Source organism: Culicoides brevitarsis, chromosome 1, assembly GCF_036172545.1.
Source record: "Culicoides brevitarsis isolate CSIRO-B50_1 chromosome 1, AGI_CSIRO_Cbre_v1, whole genome shotgun sequence".
Lineage (NCBI taxonomy): Eukaryota > Metazoa > Arthropoda > Insecta > Diptera > Ceratopogonidae > Culicoides > Culicoides brevitarsis.
The window spans coordinates 36,002,574-36,021,952 of record NC_087085.1 but is presented as its reverse complement, the minus strand read 5'-3'; the positions used below and the strand labels follow the sequence as shown (position 1 = coordinate 36,021,952).

Below are 19,379 nucleotides of genomic sequence, written 5' to 3'. Positions count from 1 at the left end.
AAAAATAAATAAATTTGTACAGCAGAAAAAAATTTAAAAAAAATCGAATTAAAAATATTTCGAATAACCCTTAAAAAAAAATTTTTTGAAATTAAAAAAATAACAAAATAATTAATCGCTCCAGAACAAAAACATGAATAAATATTTTTTTTTTGTTTAAAAAATTGGGAAAAATTTTCAAAAAAACAATTTTTTTATTTTAACACCTGACTTGACTTAAAATCCTTACGTTCATTCAAAAAATTAAACTTTTGTCAAAATTTACGATTTTTGTTGAATTTTTCTCAACAAATCCATCAGAAAATCAAATCTTTCATTCACTTCTTTGCTTGTTCGGTTCGTTAATACTTTCGTCAATCTCGACACGAGTTCTGCAACACTTTCATATCCCTTCCTTTGTTCTTCTAAAATATATTTATCCTCTTCACGAGTCCATGGAACCGTAACAGGAGCATTTTTCTCAATATTTTTTGGTATTGTTTCCTCAGAATTCGTTGAAACCGTCGAAGTTGTCGCGTTTTCTTGACTTGTACTCGCTTCAGGTTGATTTTTGATCGATTCGCCACTCGTACTTGGCACAGGAGACTTTCTTAATTCTTTTTCTTTTGTTTCTTTAGTTTGTTGTTCTACGTCTTCAGGCTTTTTTGTGTCGCTTATTTTACGACTTTTGACTTTTTTGTTTCTTCTACTTCTCGATGCCGCTAAAGGACAATCCAAATCCGAGTCGCGATCAGATTCGCATAAATTTTTCAGTCTTTTTCCCGTGTTAAGGGCAGCGGAATTTTCTGGAACTGATTCTACGGAAGATTTTCTCGCTTGTGGCGGGGATTTGAGTATTTTGGAAGCAGCTTTTGGTGACATGAGAAGTTTTTTGCTCGTTTTTGAGGCAATATGAACGGAAGTTGATGAGGAACTTGATTTTTTTGTGGGAGATTTTGTGTCGTCAGAAAAGTATCTAAAAGGAGAAATTGAAATTAATTAAAATTTTGACTTTAAAATTTAATAAAATATTCAAAATTATAAAAAAATTAATAAATTTTTTGAAAAAACTTCAGAATTTTAAAAATTTTTAAAAATTTTCGTCAAATTTTGAATAATTTTTATAGATTTTTTCAATTTCAAGCTAAAAATTCTTCGAAAATCAAAAAATCAACTTACTTTTCGACAACATTCTGCGGCGAAGTCAACAAATGTGACATATCGGCAAAACTTTCTCCATTTCTCGCATGTACCGCTGGATTTAATCGAATCGCATGCACTTTTAGCGTATTGGCATCTGCTAATTTCGGTTGTTCATCATCTGTACTATAATATCCATCGCCATCTTCCTTCCCATTACTCGTATTAGCTGCTGTTGTTTCCTTTTTCACGACTTTTAAACCTTCTCCCGCCAAATTATTTTCCACTTCATCGCTACTATGCGACGAATTCGTGTCTTTTTCATTGCCCACAGTCTTACTTTTCTCCGTTAATCGCGTATCAGCGAAAGTTTTGATGGCATGACAACAATTCGTCCCGTCCTTCGGCTCCGTCGCTTCCATAGATTTATTTTTTCTCGCCGCCATTTCCTTCTTTTCCATCTGAACGACCGTTTCGTATGCCAAAAATGAAATTTTCGCCGGTAACGTGAAAGTTCTCCCGCTGTACATGATGTTTCCTTGAAAGTATCGAACGCCACAAGCGGGACTTTCGTCCTTTGAAGGCACATCTGAGAGTACAAGTTCTTCATAAACGCCCGTTGAGTCGTCCTCGAGCGTTGTTTTCTTCCAATTTATCGTTTCGCTGTCAGCTTCGTTGCAGTCAATCGGCTTTTCCGTGGCAAACATTTGTTGAAACCAGTCAATTAAGAGAGGATTTCCCTTCAAAAGCGGCAAAATACTCTCTTTGACCATCTCAATCGTGACATTTTCCACATTCGACAATTCGTTCAAGCAATTATAGATTTTTTTGATCTGCGACGGCTGTTTAACGAAATATTTGTTGAGCTTTTCGAGGAACGTCGACATGTTTGTCATGATAAAATGTTCGAAAAACTTGCCAACTTGCATCGCTTGACCCGGTTCGAGGAAATTCAGGAACAAACTGAGTAATTCCGGGTGATGCGGATGGAAAATTTTCTCCATTTTGTAGTACAAATCGGCAACGCGCTCCTTTGACGGGTCAAAAGTCTTCAAAATTTGCGCAAATTTTTCGAATTCTTCGAATTTGTTGGCATTCAGGAGCGTTTCCTCGACTTTTTCGAAGAAGTTTTGCGCGAAAACAGCTTCATTCTCGGGCGGCACGACCTTTTTCTTCTCCGTACTTGCTGTGGGCTTGACCATTTTCTTGATATTTTGCGGCGAAGCTGCCATAAACTTGAGTTCGTTCAAACAAGCAGTGAAAATTTCCAATGTTTTGAATTTTTCGTAGATGATTTTTAAGATTTTTGATCGAATTACGCTTCGTCCTATCCGCGCTTGATCGAATTTTCTGTTGGAATAGTTGAGATTTTTGATGAAATCAGGAATAATTGGCTTTAATGTGTTGGCATAAGTTTTTGCAGTTGGCTTTGGACCTCTTTTTGCCTTTTTCAGCTCGCCACTGTTGCGTTTGAGACGCTTTAAACGTTCTTCCAACGGTAAATCCTCTTCATCGTCGTCTTTTTCTTCGTTTCCGCTACTTGTGACTTTCAATTCTGCCGGTTTTTGTTCATAAATTAAATTTTCTCCGTCGTAATTTAGGGATAATTCTATCTTAAAGTCACCGCTTGTCTCTGTTGATATCGTCAATGGCTTTCTTTTTGGTTTCCGCTGCTTCTTGATTACCGCTCCGTACAAATTTTCAATATTTTCTTGTTCATCCAAGGAAATTTCTCCGTTTTTTCCTGATTTTTTCTTTTGTTCTTCAGCCTAAAATCACAAAAATTAAATAAAAATAAATTTTCGAGTAATTTTTGTAAACAAAGCAACACTAACACCGCCAAGCGGAGCAGAAAAAAATCATAAAAATCGAATGAAAAAAATTCGTTAAACTTACATCGAGGTCCTTTTTGACAATAAACTGCCTCCAAGTGTTATTTAAGCTCTCCGGAGTCTCTTTGAGTGTTCGTTCCATGCTCAAGGGCGTAATTTTATAAATAACTTTCGGGGTAACTTCATATTTCAACCAATATTTGATCGGAGACATCGTCGTACTGTTCTTAAAATGCAAAATTTTCTCGTAAATTGCTTTTGCGGTGCGACATTTCACCAAATTTAAGCTTATTTTTTCACTGAGATACGGAATTGTTACTTTCCATTTGACTTTTCCCACGGATTTGTTCAGTCTTTCGACTTCTTCTTTGCGTTGCTTGGAAAAAGTGTCTAAGCCAAAAGTTATGAGCCTAAAAAATTATTAAAAATTTAAAAAAATTGTTGAAATTTTAAACTTTTGTGCTTACATTTCTTCGCCAGTCATGAATTCAGTCTTATTTTTCTCCGTGTTGTAGTCACTTTTGAACGCGATTTCCGGCAAAAGCTTCGGAAAGGCAAATACCGGATGTGAGATCATCATTTCCATTATTTTGGGACACAATTGAGGGCGATACCATTTATTGACGACTTCTTTTCCTTGTTTTTCCAAGTCCCATTCTTTGTAGAACCAACTAAAAAAAAATATTTTTGAATATTAATTAAAATTTTATTAATATTAATTTTAAAAACAAAAAATAAAAAAAAATAAATTATAACATTAAATACTTCAAAAAAATTAATTAAAAAAAAGATTTTAAAAATTGAATGTAAATTTAAAAATTAATTTTTTTTAAAATAATTTTAAAAAAATAATTTAAAATAAATTAAATTGATGAATTAAAAAAAAATTAAATTAAAATCAAACTAAATTTTAAATAAATAAAAAAATTAAATAAATTTAAATAAATTAAATAAAAAAAAATTAAATTTCAATAAATAATTTAAAAAAAATATTAAAAAAATATTAAAATTAAAAAAAAAATTAAATAAAAAAATAATTAAATTTAAAATAAAAATTAATTAAATTAAAAGTAAAAATTAAATAAATTTGAAGCATTTTGAAAAAAAATAAATAAACTTACTCAACAACAAATTTTCCCGCTGGACCATCTACATCTTTTTTCCACTCCTGACACAAATTTATCGCGCCTTGCACTGCTGCGTGTTGCTCTGACCATCGTGTACAACTCTCTAACTCCCCCAAAAAGTTCGAATAAACATCCGCGTCTTGCCAATATTGCGGATGCGAGTACGTCTGAAGGAAATTTTGGGTTGCCAGCTGTGCATGCATCCTCAATTGTTGATCCAAAATCTCTTTTTGTTCCATCGTGAAGCCAAAAGTCTCATTTTTCTCCGAAATTTGTGTTGGCGGACTGAAATCCAGCATCTCATATTGCTTCAAAGGTCGAATTTTGCCATATTTTGTGGAATTTGTGTCATCAACTAAACTTGGAGACTCAATTAAAGAACTTTCATTCACTTGAATCGCCGAATTATTGAAACTTCCGGACTGAATACTGTCAGATAAAATAATTTTCGTGTCAGCTTGAGGCGACATCGACTTCAAAAGTTGATCTGTAGGCACTTCTATCATAATTTTTTGCGTTGGAGGCAAATAATAAACGCCATCCTGCAGTGTTGCGTAAGAAAGTAGGTTGAAACGGTCCAACGAGATCCATTGGTCACCATTAACGGGATTCTGGATGCTTAAATTTATCATGGATTTTGTATCGACAATCGCACTTTTTGTTGTTTCCGTCGAAATAACGGTTTCATTGAAGATGGAAGTGTCTCCTTGCACTTCAACGATGGTGCTTTGGTTAATGGTTGACATCAAATTTGGCACAAAAGTTATTTGCGAGTCGTCAAGAGGGGTTGGTGTGTGTAAATCTTGATGTTTTTGACTTTCAGCACTCTCATTGAGCCCGTTTGAGGTCTTTTTTCGAATACTACGTGGCGAACGGATTTTTCGCTCGACTTCTTTTGAAGCTGGAGGAGGTTGAGGATTTTCGACAACAGTTTGATCGAAGATGCTGGCATCCATGGTATCGACAATTTCCATTAATTCCTTGACGAGAGTGTTGTATTCCGTTTTTGAGATCGCTACATTCGCTAATTCCTCCTTGTCTAAGGGAACAACTTCAGCAGGCTGGAATTCAGGGTCGTTTGGATCGTCATCGTCGGCGTTTGGATCTAAAAAGAATTAAAAAATATTTTTTTTAGTGAAAAAAATTTAAAGAAGAATTTTTAAAAAAATTATTTAAATATTATTAAAATTATTTATTAATTATTGAATTTAAAATTTTAAATATTTATAAAAAAAATTAAAAAAAAAAAAAAAAAAACTTGAAAAAATCAAATATTAAAAATATTATCAAAATAATTATTTTTTTTTTATAAAAAATATAAAGAAGGAAATTCAAAAAACGATTTTTAATAAAAATAAAAATTGAAAATTTTTTTTAAAAATTTTTGAAAATTTTATTATTAAAAAAAAAAAAAATTAAATGATGAAATTTTTAACATGAACTTTTGAAAAATAATTGACAAAATTTTAATTAAAAATTAAGTAATAAAATTAAAAAATTAATTAAATAAAATTTTATTCATTATAATAAAATTATCAAAATAATTATTGAATAAAAATTAAGTCAAAAAGATAATTTCAAAATTGAAAAATGAAAAATTAAAAAAAAAAAAAATTATTTAATTATTAAAATGAAAAATTTTTTAAAAATTAAGTAATAAAATTAAAAAATTAATTAAATAGAATTTAATTCATTAAATAATTAAAAATTCGGTAGAAAGGAATTTCAAAATTTATTAAAAATTTGAAAAAATTTAAAAAAAAATTATTTAATTTAAAAAAATGTTAAAAAAATAAAAATAAATAATTTTTTAATTAATTTTTTTTTATATTTTTTAATTCAATATGTGTTTAACAAGAAAATGAAAATGTTCAACAAAAAAATTTTAAAAAATAATAAAATTGAAAAAAAGAATAAAATAATAAATAAATATAAATAAATTTAGCAAAAAGTGATAAAAAAATATTTAAATAGTTAAAAAAAATTATGTTAAAATAAAAATTTAAATAAAATATAAATATATTAAAGAAAAATAATTAAATAGTTGAACGAGAAAAAAAATTAAATTACATTATAATTAAAAAAAATCAAAATATGAAAAAAATAAATTTTTACTCACTAAAAGGTCTCGCAAATTCATTCAAAAAATCAGCCCAATGCTGATCAACATCCTTATCAATATCATACATGTCAACAGTGATATCAGGCGCTACGAGAGTTGACTCCAACGTCTCAATCGGCGTCGTTTCCAAACAAAGTCTCGTTCTCGTTCTCTTACAAATTGGCTCTGCTTCTCCTTCACTTTGCGTCAAACTCTCATTCCTCACTCGTGGCATCTTAAAGACACCATCGACTAAAATCTCCATTTCTGGCTTTTTAATACTTTGCGGCGTCGCAGGCAACGAATCCATATCCGAAATTGTCGTATTCGGATCTTCCTCCGGTTGATATTCCGGATCTGTCTCGTCATCGTCATTAATTTCCTTCGCGAGAAAATCCACAACTTCGTTATCCGGTTGCGGTTGTTTCAGCGGCACGAGTGGCAACAATTTCTTGTCCATTTGTTTAGCTTTCGCTCGCGTGAGTTTCGGAAGTAGCTCGTCATTCTCGTCGTCAGCTTCGTTTCCTTTTTCTTCGCATTTTTGCTGAAGTTCCTCCTCTTTCAGCCGACAAATCGCCAAAACGTGCTCGTTTTTCACCAATTTTCGTAAAATAATTTTGATAGCTTCCGGCGTCAACTCTTTGTTCTTTTGAATGCACGACTGAATCGTGTCTTCGATGTCCTCAATTGCGAGATCGAGCTTCTCATCTTCGCCCGTGGAGCTTTTTCGGATGCGGCGACGTTTCTTTTTCCGGTTTGACGTTGGCGGCGAACGTTTTGTGTCGGATTTTTTCTTGTCTGGCGTTCGAAAACTGGGACCGACATCGATTTGGAGTTCACTTTCGCTCGAATCGTCGGAATTATCGTGAATTTGTGTCGTTGGAAGTTTGAGCGGGGTCGTAATTTTCTTTTTGGCGCTCGAATTTGGCATTTTTTGGATTAAATTTACATTTAAAAGATTTAAGTTTTTCGTTTCAAGACGTTTTTTTGAATGATTTTTCCTTAAAAATAATTAAAATTAATAAGAAACTCGCGGAAATCGTCATTGAAATTCGATTTTTGCTCCGAACGTTTGTTTTTGTTTACCTTTGAAAGGCGTTTCACTCAAAAAGTTGCTTTTTCGGAAGTTTTAATGTCTGTCCGTTGATTGATATTCAAGAAAAATCCTAAAAATTTAAAATTTTATTAATATTTTGATTTAAAAAATAATTTTTTATTCCCAAAAAAATAAAAAATTAAATTTTTTAAAAAGCGATTAGGTCCAAAGTCCCTTAAAACTTCGAAAAAACTTAAAATTGACAACTCACATGCGTGAAATTGACATTTTCTTCCTTCACGAAGACACTTGCTCGCTACGTAAACGCAAAAACTGATGAAATATTCATAAATTTTAAGACGATTTCCAAAATTAATCCACAAAATCGCGTCGTTGGTTCAAAAATTCACGAGTGAAAGTGCATAACCACGTCTTTCGTTGCAAGTGACACTCGAAACAGCGAATTTTCTGCAAAAATGAATAGTCTCGGCGAGGATTGCATGGAACTAAAGAAAAAGTACGATACGTGTTTCAACTCTTGGTTCTCCGAAAAGTTCCTAAAAGGGCACACAGACGAGTCGCAGTGCGCTCCGCTGTTCAAAGTTTACCAAAATTGCGTGAAAGAAGCCGTGAAAAGGCACAACATTGACCTGCACGAGCTGCAATCGGATCACTTGGGCACCGAAAAGGAGGAAAAAGTGCCGCCGAAGAAGAGTTGACCTGAAAAAGCCATCGAGGGATCGCCATAAAGAAAGATTTTTAGATCAAAGACTTTTTTTTAGTTTAATTTAGGAAGAAAATTTCACCTTAGTTTTTAATTTTTTATGATTTTTGTCACGCGTTTCGAGAAATTTCTCGATTTTGCTTCACTTAAAGTGTTGTAGAAATAAAAAAAAAATATTTTAGATGTTAGAATTGTATTTTAATCGTACAGGATTAATTTTTCTTTGAAAAGTGAGCTTATTTCTATGTTTAAGGTCTATTTCTATGGTTCATTCAGACTAAATTTCCCGCAAAAAAAGCAAATTTACTTCCGTGCCGTGAATTTCGACAAGCCCTCCAGCAAAGAAATGTAAGCGGCGTGCTCGTATTGCGTACTGAAGTCGCACATTTTCTCCACAAAGTCGTTACTGACGCCTTTTTCCTCCAAAAAGTTCATCAGCAAGTCATACAAATAGCCGTCAAGCACGTCACCGGATACGGCATATGTTTTTTCGCTGTGTTCGCCTTCGTACAACGTGAGTTCGTCGATCGAGAAGACATCGTTGTATTCGCCTTCCTCCGCTTCGCCCGTGAAAAAGGAACATGTGAAGCCAAGTGTCGTGTTTCCGCGAACAATGTCAACTTCAAACGTTGGTTTCGACTTCATTTCACCAAAATCTGGTTTATCGGCATTTGGATCGATTTCGGGCTCCGCTTCGGTATCGACGCTGTGATTAATGTTGAACTTGATGACAACTTTTTCGTTGTCCAGCATTTTTGTCATCTCAACTTCGGCTCCGTCGAGCTTGACTTTGAAGCCATCAACTTCCGCGGGAATGGTTTTCGACTTTTGGGCCTTCTTTTCGGCGCCGATTTCCTCTGCCAAGAATTCAACGAGTTCGCGTTCGCCTGAAAATTCAAGAAATTTTTTTTTAGAGGTTAGAATTGCACTCGGATTTCATCATTTTCAGGAAAAATCTTAAATTTTCTGAAATTTGATAATTTTTACCTTTTGTATGAACGCCGCGAATGCCGCAACCGCAAGCACATGTCATGCCATGTTTGTGATGATTCCCGAAGGTAGCAGCAGAACTCTTTTGGTTGCACATTGCGATGAAATTTCTGGTAAATTCGCGTTTTGTGATGGCACTCGTGCGTGTGAAGGAGGTTGAAAGGCGGGCGCCCGTGTTAAATGCACTTCGAACGACTCGGAACATTTTTCTTGTGTTTTTTTAAATTTTTTCTGTGATTTAAATGGTTAAAATTCAATTTTTTTCTCGGATGCCGATTGACCAGCGCAAAGCGTGAGACTCAAGTGACGTTCAGGGGTTTCGTAACAAAATAAACAATTTTTACGGAAATCGATTTTAAATGAAAAAATAATTTTAAATGATAAAAAATTAAATTTTCACTCGATTTAAGCTATAAATTGCGAAAATTAACTAAAATTTATGAGAAAAAATTAAAAAAATAATTTTTAAAAGTGAAACGTCATTAATGAACGATCCCCTGTCACTTTTTCAGCTTTCAAGTTACTTGTACAAGTCAAATGCAAATCGCCACACGCTAATTCAGTGAAAGAAATGAAACAAAAACAAAAGAATTTATGAAGATTTTTTACAAAATTCGCTTTTAAATTCCCCGTAGCGACCCGTGATGGCACAAATCAAGTCGCGGAATTGCTGTGTGCCAAGCTGCGCGAATACTCACGAGACCTGTTCCAGCTTCTTTCGTTTCCCGCAAAAGGAGAAGGATCGAAAACGATGGATACAATCAATAGGATTAAAGAATTTTGAGGTAAAATTTCGTTTTTTCATGAAAATTTCATCAAATTTTAATAATTTTTCATTTTTTAGCCTAACAACAACACCTTTGTCTGCATCAGACACTTTATGGAACGCGACATTTTCCAAAAAGCTGATCGGAAGACGGGTCAAAAGGCGCGACTGAAGGTTTTATCAACGCCGAGACTCTTTTTGGAACCTATCAAGGTCGAAAATAAGACAGATGAGAGTGAAGAAGAACCCGAAGAAGCTCAAAAAACCTTAAAAAATACGGAAAATCAAATTTTAAATGGCAAAGAAAGCCCTTCGAAAGTAATTGAAGCGCCAAAAAGCCCGAAACCAATGGAATTGACACTTGATGCTGTGTTAAAAAGTCTTCGCGATCAAAATGCACAACAATTAAATGGAAAAAGGAAACGCGCAAAGCTCTCTCTTGTGTTGCCATTGCTCAAAAGTGTCGAAATTTACTCCTCCGACAGCGATTGTGAGTACGAAATCTCACTGAGTGTCAAAAAAGTCTCGAAAAAAGCTGAAGAAGCAAGTCAAAGTACAAATCGCTCGATAGAAGAAAGTATCGATAGCACGCCAGAACGACCAAAAGCCCCAAAAGTACCTAAAATCGACGAATCTCAGGCTGCGGAAGCGCCGCCAGCTATTTTCGAGGATGACGTTGAAGATGCCGTCACGCCAACGGTGATTCCGAGACCGAAATGTGTGCCAACAACCAACAGCAGTCCCAATATGCATCCAAAAAAGAGGAATTACAAACCGCCTGTTGCAGAAAAAAAATCGGAGAAGCCCCAACGAGCGACAAATTTGATTTTACCACCGAAGAAAAATTATTCGAACATCATGGTTGCGAGTATAAACGACGACGGTACAATTGTAGAGGAAATGGAAGAGCTTGTAACGACTCCGGATCGTCATGCGATATCTGAGATTCAAGTTTCGGCATCACAAGATGACTTGAGTCAACTTATCGAGGTCGATTTTAGTGGCACGATGGAAGAAACGCCCGTTGCGAATAATCTCCCGCCTGCGGAATTGCTTCAAAATACCCCAGATGCCTCCGCGGAACAAGATACGGATGACGAAACGAGTGACGGTCGCGTTAGGATCTGCTACGAGTGCGTAAAATGCAAAGAAATGATCCTGAGTACGAAAAAAACCATTCGCCATTTGAGACAATCGCACGGATTGACGATCGACGGTACCCAAGACCTCAAATTGCACACCAAAGAATATCCCTACAAGAATTTCCGGATGGTCAGTGGGGGTAGAGCCTTCACTTGTAGCGTTTGCCTGATGTTATACTACAACGTACAAAGTCTCAAGAAGCACCAAATGATCATGCATGCCTCGATGCTCGGTTTGGGCGAAGAACAACCGAAGCCCCCGCAGCCAAATAGCAACATTAAAGTTTGTCACGTTTGCCAATCGGGTTTTTTGGAGGAAGAAAATCTCCGAAGTCACCTTTTGTTGCACGCGAATGGCAAAACTGATGAAATTGTCGTGTACAAATGCGAAGAATGCGGTCTTGGATTCGAATATGCCGCCGCACTGAACCAACATACGCAAGAGCATCATCAAACTGTGAAGGTTTTCACGTGCGAATATTGCATGAATGCGTTCCTTAATGACGAGGATCTCGTTGAGCACATCCAAAATCATCTCCTGAACAACGATCAGATCGTCGAAGCGGGAGATGCGACGAAAATTAGTCAAATGGTCATTCAATGCCCTGAGGATAAGTGTGATTTGCAGTTTAATGACTCGAATACGTACTATTCGCATATTTTGTATACGCATCGGAAGGTGTATCAAGACGATCCGCGGTTTATTGAGTACATTCAGATGGTAGATCCGGATACGTTGAACGAGAAACGAGTGAAAACTTCGGGTACGCAACCCAAATTTAATTGTAGGATTTGTGATCGAAAGGTGAGAATTTGAATTTTTAAAGTTCAATTTATAAATTTTTCAAAAATTGAGCCAAAAATGATAAATTTTGAGAAAAACTGAAGCTCAAAAGATAAAATTTTCAAAAATCTGAACCTCAAAAGATAAAATTTTCAAAAATCTGAACCGCAAAAGATGAAATTTTGAAAAATCTGAAATAAAAAAGTTATAATTTTCAAAAATCTGAAACAAAAAAGTTAAAATTTTCAAAAATCTGAACCTCAAAAGATAAAATTTTCAAAAATCTGAACCTCAAAAGATAAAATTTTCAAAAATCTGAACCATCAAAGTTAAAATTTTCAAAAATCTGAAACAAAAAAGTTAAAATTTTCAAAAATCTGAACCTCAAAAGATAAAATTTTCAAAAATCTGAACCAATAAAAATAAAATTTTCAAAAATCTGAACCGAAAAAGTTAAAATTTTCAAAAATCTGAACCAATAAAAATAAAATTTTCAAAAATCTGAACCTCAAAAGATAAAATTTTCAAAAATCTGAACCGCAAAAGATAAAATTTTGGATTAAAAATAAAAAAAAAAATATTAAAAAATTTTCTAATTCTCCTCCTTTTTATGTAATTTCAGTTCAGTCACTACTCCTTCCTGAAAGCGCACGAAGCTGGCAAAAACAAATTCAAGTACGAGTGTTCGGAATGTGATGAAAAAACCCCCAGCAAAGTGTGTCTCGTTCGTCATTACAACGTCAGACACGACAAAAACATCGAAAGACTCCATTTTTGTACAGATTGCCCAAAATCATTCCCCAAAAAGGCCGAGTTACTTACACACATCAACACGCATCGCAATGACAGACAAACGACAATTCATCACTGCAACTTGGATGGATGCGACAGGATTTTTGCCGATCAAACAACGTACAATTATCATCTTTCGCGACTGCATCACAGCGGAAAAAGTAAAAAAAAAATCTTGAAATTTCTCAAAAAAAAATTTTTAATGAAAAATATTTTTTAGGTTCCTTTGTGTGTCAATACAACAAATGCAATCAAGCATATCGGCACGAAACGCTGTTGAAGCAACACGTCAACGAAGCTCATTTACCCAAAGATCATCAAGAAACGCGAATGAAGAACTTGCATGCGGAGTCATTTTCAGGTCAAACGACGTCGTCGTCTTCAACGAAGGAGCAAAATATATTTTTCGGGCATTCGGATAAATATGTGAATGGAACGATGGATTTTCCCGATTCGCTGATGCCGGAGGTACTAAACGACGTTTGCAATGAAGTTACAATTTACACGGATTTTTAAATGCCCAATGAAATTATTTATTGAAAAAAAAAGTTTTACATGAAAATCGTAGATTTAGATTCCTTGATGGGCGATTATTTAATAAAATTAATTTTTATTTTAAGGAAATTGAATATTAAATTATCAAAAATAAAAGGAATTTTGCCTATTTATATGGCAATTGCATCAATTTTTTTTTCTTTTTATAATTAAAAAAAAATTTAAAAAAATTTTAATTAAATTAGCAAATATTTTTTTCAAAAATTTAAAAAAAATTTTACAATTTTTTAATTTTGGATAAAAAATTTTATTAAAAAAAATATTTTTTTAAATATTTAAAACATTGTCTCTCCTTGATTTTTGAAGAAATAAAAAAAATTTTTTTCGGTCATGAAATTTTTCAAGTCAAGATCTAACAAACTTTTGATGGATTTCAAAGCTAAAATTGAATAAATATTTATTCTAAAGATGATTTCCATTCAAATCTCATCGATTTTTTAAGAAATAAAAAAAATTTTTTCATATGAGTCATGAAATTTTTTTCTCAAGTCACTTCTAACCAACTTTTGATGGATTTCAAAACTAAAATTGAATAAATATTCATTCTAAAGATAATTTGCATCAAAATCTCCTTGATTTTTGAAGAAATAAAAAATTTTTTTTTTCCTTGACCGTTTTAAGAAAAAAAAAAAAAATAAAAACGGTCATGAAATTTTTCAAGTCAAGATCTAACAAACTTTTGATGGATTTCAAAGCTAAAATTAAATAAATATTCATTCTAAAGATGATTTTCATCAAAATCTCCTTGATTTTTGAAGAAATAAAAATTTTTTTTTTCCTTGACCGTTTTTAGAAAAAAAAAAATTTTTCGGTCATGAAATTTTTCAAGTCAAGATCTAACAAACTTTTGATGGATTTCAAAGCTAAAATTAAATAAATATTCATTCTAAAGATGATTTCCATCAAAATCTCCTTGATTTTTGAAGAAATAAAAAAAAAAATTTCGGTCATGAAATTTTTCAAGTCAAGATAAAAGCTCAAAAATCATTACGATAAGATTTAATTTCTAAAAATGAAAAAAAAAAAAAAAAATTAAAATTAATTTTATAGCAACCCAAATTTTTATTTTTTTTTTATAATTTTTGTACATTTTCGCTTTCTTCTTCATTTTTCACATAATGACTCTCCACGTGTTTGTTAAAAGACGTTTTATCTCGGTAACTTTTACTGCAATACATGCACTGAAATGGCTTCGAATCCGTTTGATGCGTTTGTAAATGTGCCTTTAATTGATAACTCAGACGAAAACTTTGCCCACAACTTTCACACGAAAACGGTTTTATTCCCAAATGAATCGTCTGATGCCTTTCCAAGCTGTGTTTCTGCACAAATCGCTTTCCGCACGTCACACAACTAAAAGGCCACTTACTCTCGTCGCTGTGCCCCAATTCGTGTTCCTGAATTCGCGACTGACTCGTGCTCGTGTGCATGCAAAACGAGCATTTATACCGCGTCTTTTGATCCATTGGCGTGTGCATGTTCCTCATGTGCTTATCTAACGCTCCTTCCGTGCCAAAAGCAACCGAACAGCTTCCGCAAATGAACGTCCCATCAACATGATGTCGCGATTTCATGTGTCGCTTCAATTTCGAGTTCGTGGCATACGATTTGTCGCACATTGTGCATTTGTGACCCACGAAATTCGGAAGATGCTTCGAGTGAATGTGAATTTTGAGGGTTTCTTTGCTGCTAAATGCACTTTTGCAGATGTCACATTTGAAAGGACGAGCATCTAAAATTTAAAAAAATAATTTTTTCAAAGGAAAATCGGAAAATTTTGAAGAAAATTACCTGAATGCCTCGCAATGTGTTCCTCCAAAAGCCATTTTTGCTTGAAAGCCGAGCCACAAACGAAACAAACGTGGTTCATTTTGTTGTGAGCGACGTTAAAATGCTTCGAAAGTTTTTTTCGACTCTCAAATTGATCCCCACAGAGTTCGCATCGGATATCAAGACCTGTACAGGTTTTCTTGTGTGCTATCAAAGCAGCACTATTTTTGAATTTTTTATCACACAAACAGCAGCAATGATCTCCTCGTATCAGGGCTTCTTGATATTTTTGCTCTCGTGAAGGATTTTTTGCTGAATTTCTTGAAATTTCCTCAATTTTTCGGTTCAGCCATCGCGATTTCCTCGTCACTCGTTTTCCAGAGCATTTGCGCTTCTTCTTCCAATTTAATTTCATCGTGTTCCTCCAAGTAGTCAACTGAGCCTGAGATTCCGGTGAGATACAAAATAATTTCCGAATCGTTCAAGCAATGAGGACATTTGGAGATTTTCTTGTCAGTGCAGATCCGCTGAACTTCCGGGTCTTTTAAACGAACGTCGTTGATATTGATGACATTGTAGTCTTGAATTATTCCGTCGTCTATCTCAATTATTAGATTTATTTGTCTTAAAACCATTTTTCGCGGATTTCTGCTGTTTGTTTTTGTTTTGGCAAATTATTTCTTGCTAATTCAAACTTTTCCCGGCGAACATTGATGATTTTTCGAAAAGAAATACGTTAATTTTCGCCTTGAAGCTTAATTTTTTTTTCTAAATTTTAATGAACTTTTCTTTTAAATTTTAATTTTTTTTTTGGGATTTAAAACTAAAAACTAAATCGAATTAATAATAAATTTTAAAAAAAAAAACTAAAAAATTGATTTTGGACTGAAATTGGTTTAATATTCATTGAAAAAAATTATTGCAAAATTTAAGAAAAAAAAATAAAACCTCAATTTTTGTTCATTTTACACCAAATCTCTCTTAAAATTTATTTATTATTTAATTAAACATCGGAAAAATGACTGAAGTATAAATCCAAAGCAAAAATATGGCAAATAGATACAAAACGAGGCCTTTGATACTGTAAGTAACGACATAATGGACAACTTTAAACATCTTTTGTCTTCTCAGAGCATAAGGAATTGTTGATGGATCATCTTTTGCAATGTACAATCGCATCCCACGAAGAGACTCGTTCGTGTAATTTGTCCAATTTAGTTGTTTCATGTCGAAAAAGAATTTTTTCTGATCAGCTGGACTCATTTTCTTCCATAATTCCTACAAAAAAAAATTAAAATAGATAAAAATTAATTTAAAAAAAAATAATTTAGGTAATTTAAAATAAAATTAAAATAAATAATTAAAAAAAATAATTTAATTAAAATTAATAAAATTGTTTTTCAAATTTTGTCATTTTCAAACTTTTTAAAGATTTTTTTTTTAATTTTTCAATTTTGAAAATTTTTGTACCTAATTATGATAGTATGAACCGAAAATTGATTTTATCAAAGATTTCTTTAATTATTTTAAAAAAATAATAATTTAATAAAAAAATTATTAAAAATATTCTGTTTTACTTTTTAGTAAAAATTAAAAATTATTTTAATTTAAATATTTTAAAAACTATTTTTTTTTTATAAAATTAGCCTTTTATTAATAAATTTTGAGAGAAATGAAACTATTCTTTAACATTTCAAATTTTCAATTTTTAACAAATTCTTTTTTTTTACATTTTTTAAATAATTTAATTAAATTAAATTAAATTTTCTATTAAAAATTTTTAATTTTTTAAAAAATTGATTTTAATTTAATTTTTAAAATTTAAAAAAAAACTCTTAATTTTTTTTTGTAAGAAAAAAATATTTAATTTTTTTAAAATCTGTCTTTTTAAATTTTCTTTAAAAAAATTAAATAAATTTAGAAATCAAAGGTACTTACAGTAACATTTTTGTCATCAAAATTCCAATCATTGAACACAAAATGCTCCAACGCAAAACTCAACTTTTTCATCATGGTAAAAACTTTGCTCAATCTGAATCTTGTACCGCTAAATTTCAAGAAAAAGTCCACAAAATGTCCCGGAATCGTATGATAAAAGAAGTGCATGACATCATACTTGAATCTACTTTCTGTCGGTTGAAAACTCACATACCAAATAGCTCGCGAAACGGGGAAATTTTCCGCAGCTGAAAAGGAAATTTTTAAAAATCGCCCCCAAGTTAGCAGATTTTGACGAGATGGCACATAATTAAGCACCGGAATCGATTTGTACGAATTTCTTGCCATATCCCAAGCTGTTGCCAAGATACATGAGACAACCATATCGACAGGAACCATTTCCGCAGTGCATTTACAACTTCCTCGAAACACGTGAACACATCCCATGGCGATGCCATACATCAATCCAACTGGCCCATAGTAATTATTAACCCATCCACTGACGGGATCTTTGAACGAAGGCATCACAATTGCAGGACGGAAGACAACAATCGGTAACTGACCTTCGTAACTTCGCACCAAATCCTCGGCAATGTGCTTCGAAAAGGTATACGTGTTGGGAAAACCTTCAATTATCGCTGGCGTGATGTTGTTCAAGAGATTCTCGTCCATAAAATCCATCATTTGCAAAATATTACGTGCCGAAACGCGCGGTGTGTAAAATTTCTCGTCGATGGCGTCTTTTTGATTGCAATTCGAGTATGCCGTCGACACATAAACGAAAGCCTGAAGATTTCTCATGTCCCGCGAGATGTCAAGAAGACATTTTGTGGCTTGAACATTCACGCGGAGAGCATTGGCGAGTGTATCATCAAATTTTACGATCGCTGCAGCATGAATAACGACATTGACATTGTCCAAAATTGTCTTTAAATCATCCGGATTGAAATCCAAACTGCAAAAACAAGAGGATATTACCAGAAAAATCGAAAAAAATAGAAATTACTCACTTAACCTTGCCGCAATCGCCGACGAGACCAACGACGCGTTTCGTGAAATCCGGTTTTTCGTTGCGAATTCGGTCAAAAAGCTACAAAAAAAAAAAAAGATTTCACTGTTACACAAAATTTACATTTACAAAAAAATTGTTGTAAATACGAACGGGATCTTGGAATGTTTCTTGGAGACGATCTTGCCATGATTTTCCCTTCTTGTTGCGGACCAAGACGTAGATGGCTTTTGGATCGCAGCATCTCAACAGCTTTTCCGTGATAATTTGACCTACGAAGCCCGTAAAACCCGTCAGCAAAATAGATTTATTTTTGTAAAAATCCACAATTGGTGAGTCCATTGCGCCTTTTTAGTAACTCAGACGATGTAAAACTAAAAACTAATAAAAAGAAAAAGAAAAAAACACTTTACTGATGCGAATGCGAAACACATCTAAAAGAGAGGCGAAATTTTTGATCTTCGATTTCCTAATTTTTATTCAAATTCGCATAATTTATTATTCGTGACATAATTCAAAATAAATAAATTTTGTAAAAAAAAATCGAAGATCAAGGTGAAAAAAAATTAAAGCGCGTTTTTATATTTTTTTATAAAAAAAAAAAAAAATATTTTTTTAAATAAAAAAAAAAACAAATTATTTTTAAAAAAATTAAAATAAATTGAATTAAATTTTTAATTAAATTAAATATTAATTTAAATAAAATTAAATTTTTAATTTATTATTATTAATTATTTATTTTTAATTTAAATAAATTAAATTATTAAATTTTAATTAATTAAATTTAATTAAATTTAATTTAAATTAATGACTATTTAAATTAAAATATTTTAAAATTAAAATGTAATAAATAAAAAAAAAATCATACCAAAATTTTATGACGAATACCTTCTCTTAGAAAGCTCAAAATGCAATAAAATCACTTTTGATGAATGTAACTTTATATATGCGAGGGCAATGTCTGAATTTTTAAAAGAAGATACAAGTTTCTGGAAGTAAAAGTGATAAATTCTAATTAAAAATCTGGATTCGAGCACTAAACTTGTTTAACTTGTCCAGAAGCTTCCTGTAGATTTCTGGAATTTGTAACAGGTGTTACAGCTGTGAGTAAAATATTTTTTTTTCCACTGAAGACAAAGAAAATAAAATTCATTAATTTAAACTTTTCGATATTTGTAAAATGTTTTTTAAAAATTTTTAAATTAACTTTTTTTTTTAAAAAGAAAATTTTTTTTTATAATTTTTTTAGGAGCTTTTCGACACATTAGAAGATTAATAAAACATTTTAAAAAAATTTTTTTTTTTGTTTTTTTTAATTTTCAATAATATTTTATTATATTTTTATTTACTTAATTTATTTATTTTAAATTTTATTTAAGAATTTTTTAAAGTTGATTATTTAAACATTTTGAATATTTTTTTTGAGACTTTGAAAAATAAATATTTTTAAAAGATTATTTCGAATACATACCTTTTTTTTAGAGTACAATAATAGACATCGAAAATCTATAAAACTTAAAATAAAAAAAAAACTCAACCAACTTCTCGAAGTTAAAAAGGAAAATCGTAAAGACCAAATTCTTAAATAAATTTAACTTTTTTAAGAATTTCAAAATATTAAAAGGACTTCGGAATAAAAAAAAAACAAATTTTATTTTTGATTAGATTTATTATCTTTCCTTTATTTTCATTTT

The 19,379-nt window shown here is 32.1% G+C and overlaps 6 protein-coding genes across 6 annotated transcripts; 2 read left to right on the top strand and 4 right to left on the bottom strand.

The window, feature by feature from the left end:
* Window positions 1-202: 202 nt before the first annotated feature.
* Window positions 203-7,110, bottom strand: LOC134837743 (uncharacterized). The gene is made up of 6 exons (XM_063853130.1): window positions 6,198-7,110; window positions 4,073-5,183; window positions 3,419-3,622; window positions 3,016-3,361; window positions 1,159-2,888; window positions 203-955 (listed from the first exon to the last, which is right to left on the bottom strand). The coding sequence occupies exons 1-6, from the start codon at window positions 7,108-7,110 to the stop codon at window positions 262-264; spliced, it is 4,998 nt and encodes a 1,665-aa protein (XP_063709200.1). The 3' UTR covers window positions 203-261.
* A 411-nt stretch (window positions 7,111-7,521) lies between these two features.
* On the top strand, window positions 7,522-8,124 carry LOC134836308 (TP53-regulated inhibitor of apoptosis 1-like). The gene has a single exon (XM_063851529.1). The coding sequence runs from the start codon at window positions 7,692-7,694 to the stop codon at window positions 7,932-7,934; it is 243 nt and encodes an 80-aa protein (XP_063707599.1). The 5' UTR covers window positions 7,522-7,691; the 3' UTR covers window positions 7,935-8,124.
* On the bottom strand, window positions 8,102-9,243 carry LOC134836297 (complement component 1 Q subcomponent-binding protein, mitochondrial). Its single transcript, XM_063851517.1, has 2 exons — window positions 8,927-9,243; window positions 8,102-8,826 (listed from the first exon to the last, which is right to left on the bottom strand). Exons 1-2 carry the CDS (start codon window positions 9,132-9,134, stop codon window positions 8,243-8,245), a joined length of 792 nt encoding a protein of 263 aa, XP_063707587.1. The 5' UTR covers window positions 9,135-9,243; the 3' UTR covers window positions 8,102-8,242.
* Window positions 9,244-9,512: 269 nt separating this feature from the next.
* LOC134837547 (zinc finger protein 423-like) lies at window positions 9,513-13,089 on the top strand. The gene is made up of 4 exons (XM_063852928.1): window positions 9,513-9,714; window positions 9,774-11,642; window positions 12,244-12,574; window positions 12,634-13,089. The coding sequence occupies exons 1-4, from the start codon at window positions 9,574-9,576 to the stop codon at window positions 12,927-12,929; spliced, it is 2,637 nt and encodes an 878-aa protein (XP_063708998.1). The 5' UTR covers window positions 9,513-9,573; the 3' UTR covers window positions 12,930-13,089.
* Window positions 13,090-14,033: 944 nt separating this feature from the next.
* On the bottom strand, window positions 14,034-15,385 carry LOC134827046 (gastrula zinc finger protein XlCGF64.1-like). Its single transcript, XM_063839578.1, has 2 exons — window positions 14,760-15,385; window positions 14,034-14,700 (listed from the first exon to the last, which is right to left on the bottom strand). Exons 1-2 carry the CDS (start codon window positions 15,151-15,153, stop codon window positions 14,042-14,044), a joined length of 1,053 nt encoding a protein of 350 aa, XP_063695648.1. The 5' UTR covers window positions 15,154-15,385; the 3' UTR covers window positions 14,034-14,041.
* Window positions 15,386-15,737: 352 nt separating this feature from the next.
* LOC134837742 (fatty acyl-CoA reductase wat-like) lies at window positions 15,738-18,027 on the bottom strand. The gene is made up of 4 exons (XM_063853128.1): window positions 17,815-18,027; window positions 17,687-17,766; window positions 16,677-17,631; window positions 15,738-16,016 (listed from the first exon to the last, which is right to left on the bottom strand). Exons 1-4 carry the CDS (start codon window positions 18,025-18,027, stop codon window positions 15,738-15,740), a joined length of 1,527 nt encoding a protein of 508 aa, XP_063709198.1.
* Between the last annotated feature and the right edge of the window lie 1,352 nt (window positions 18,028-19,379).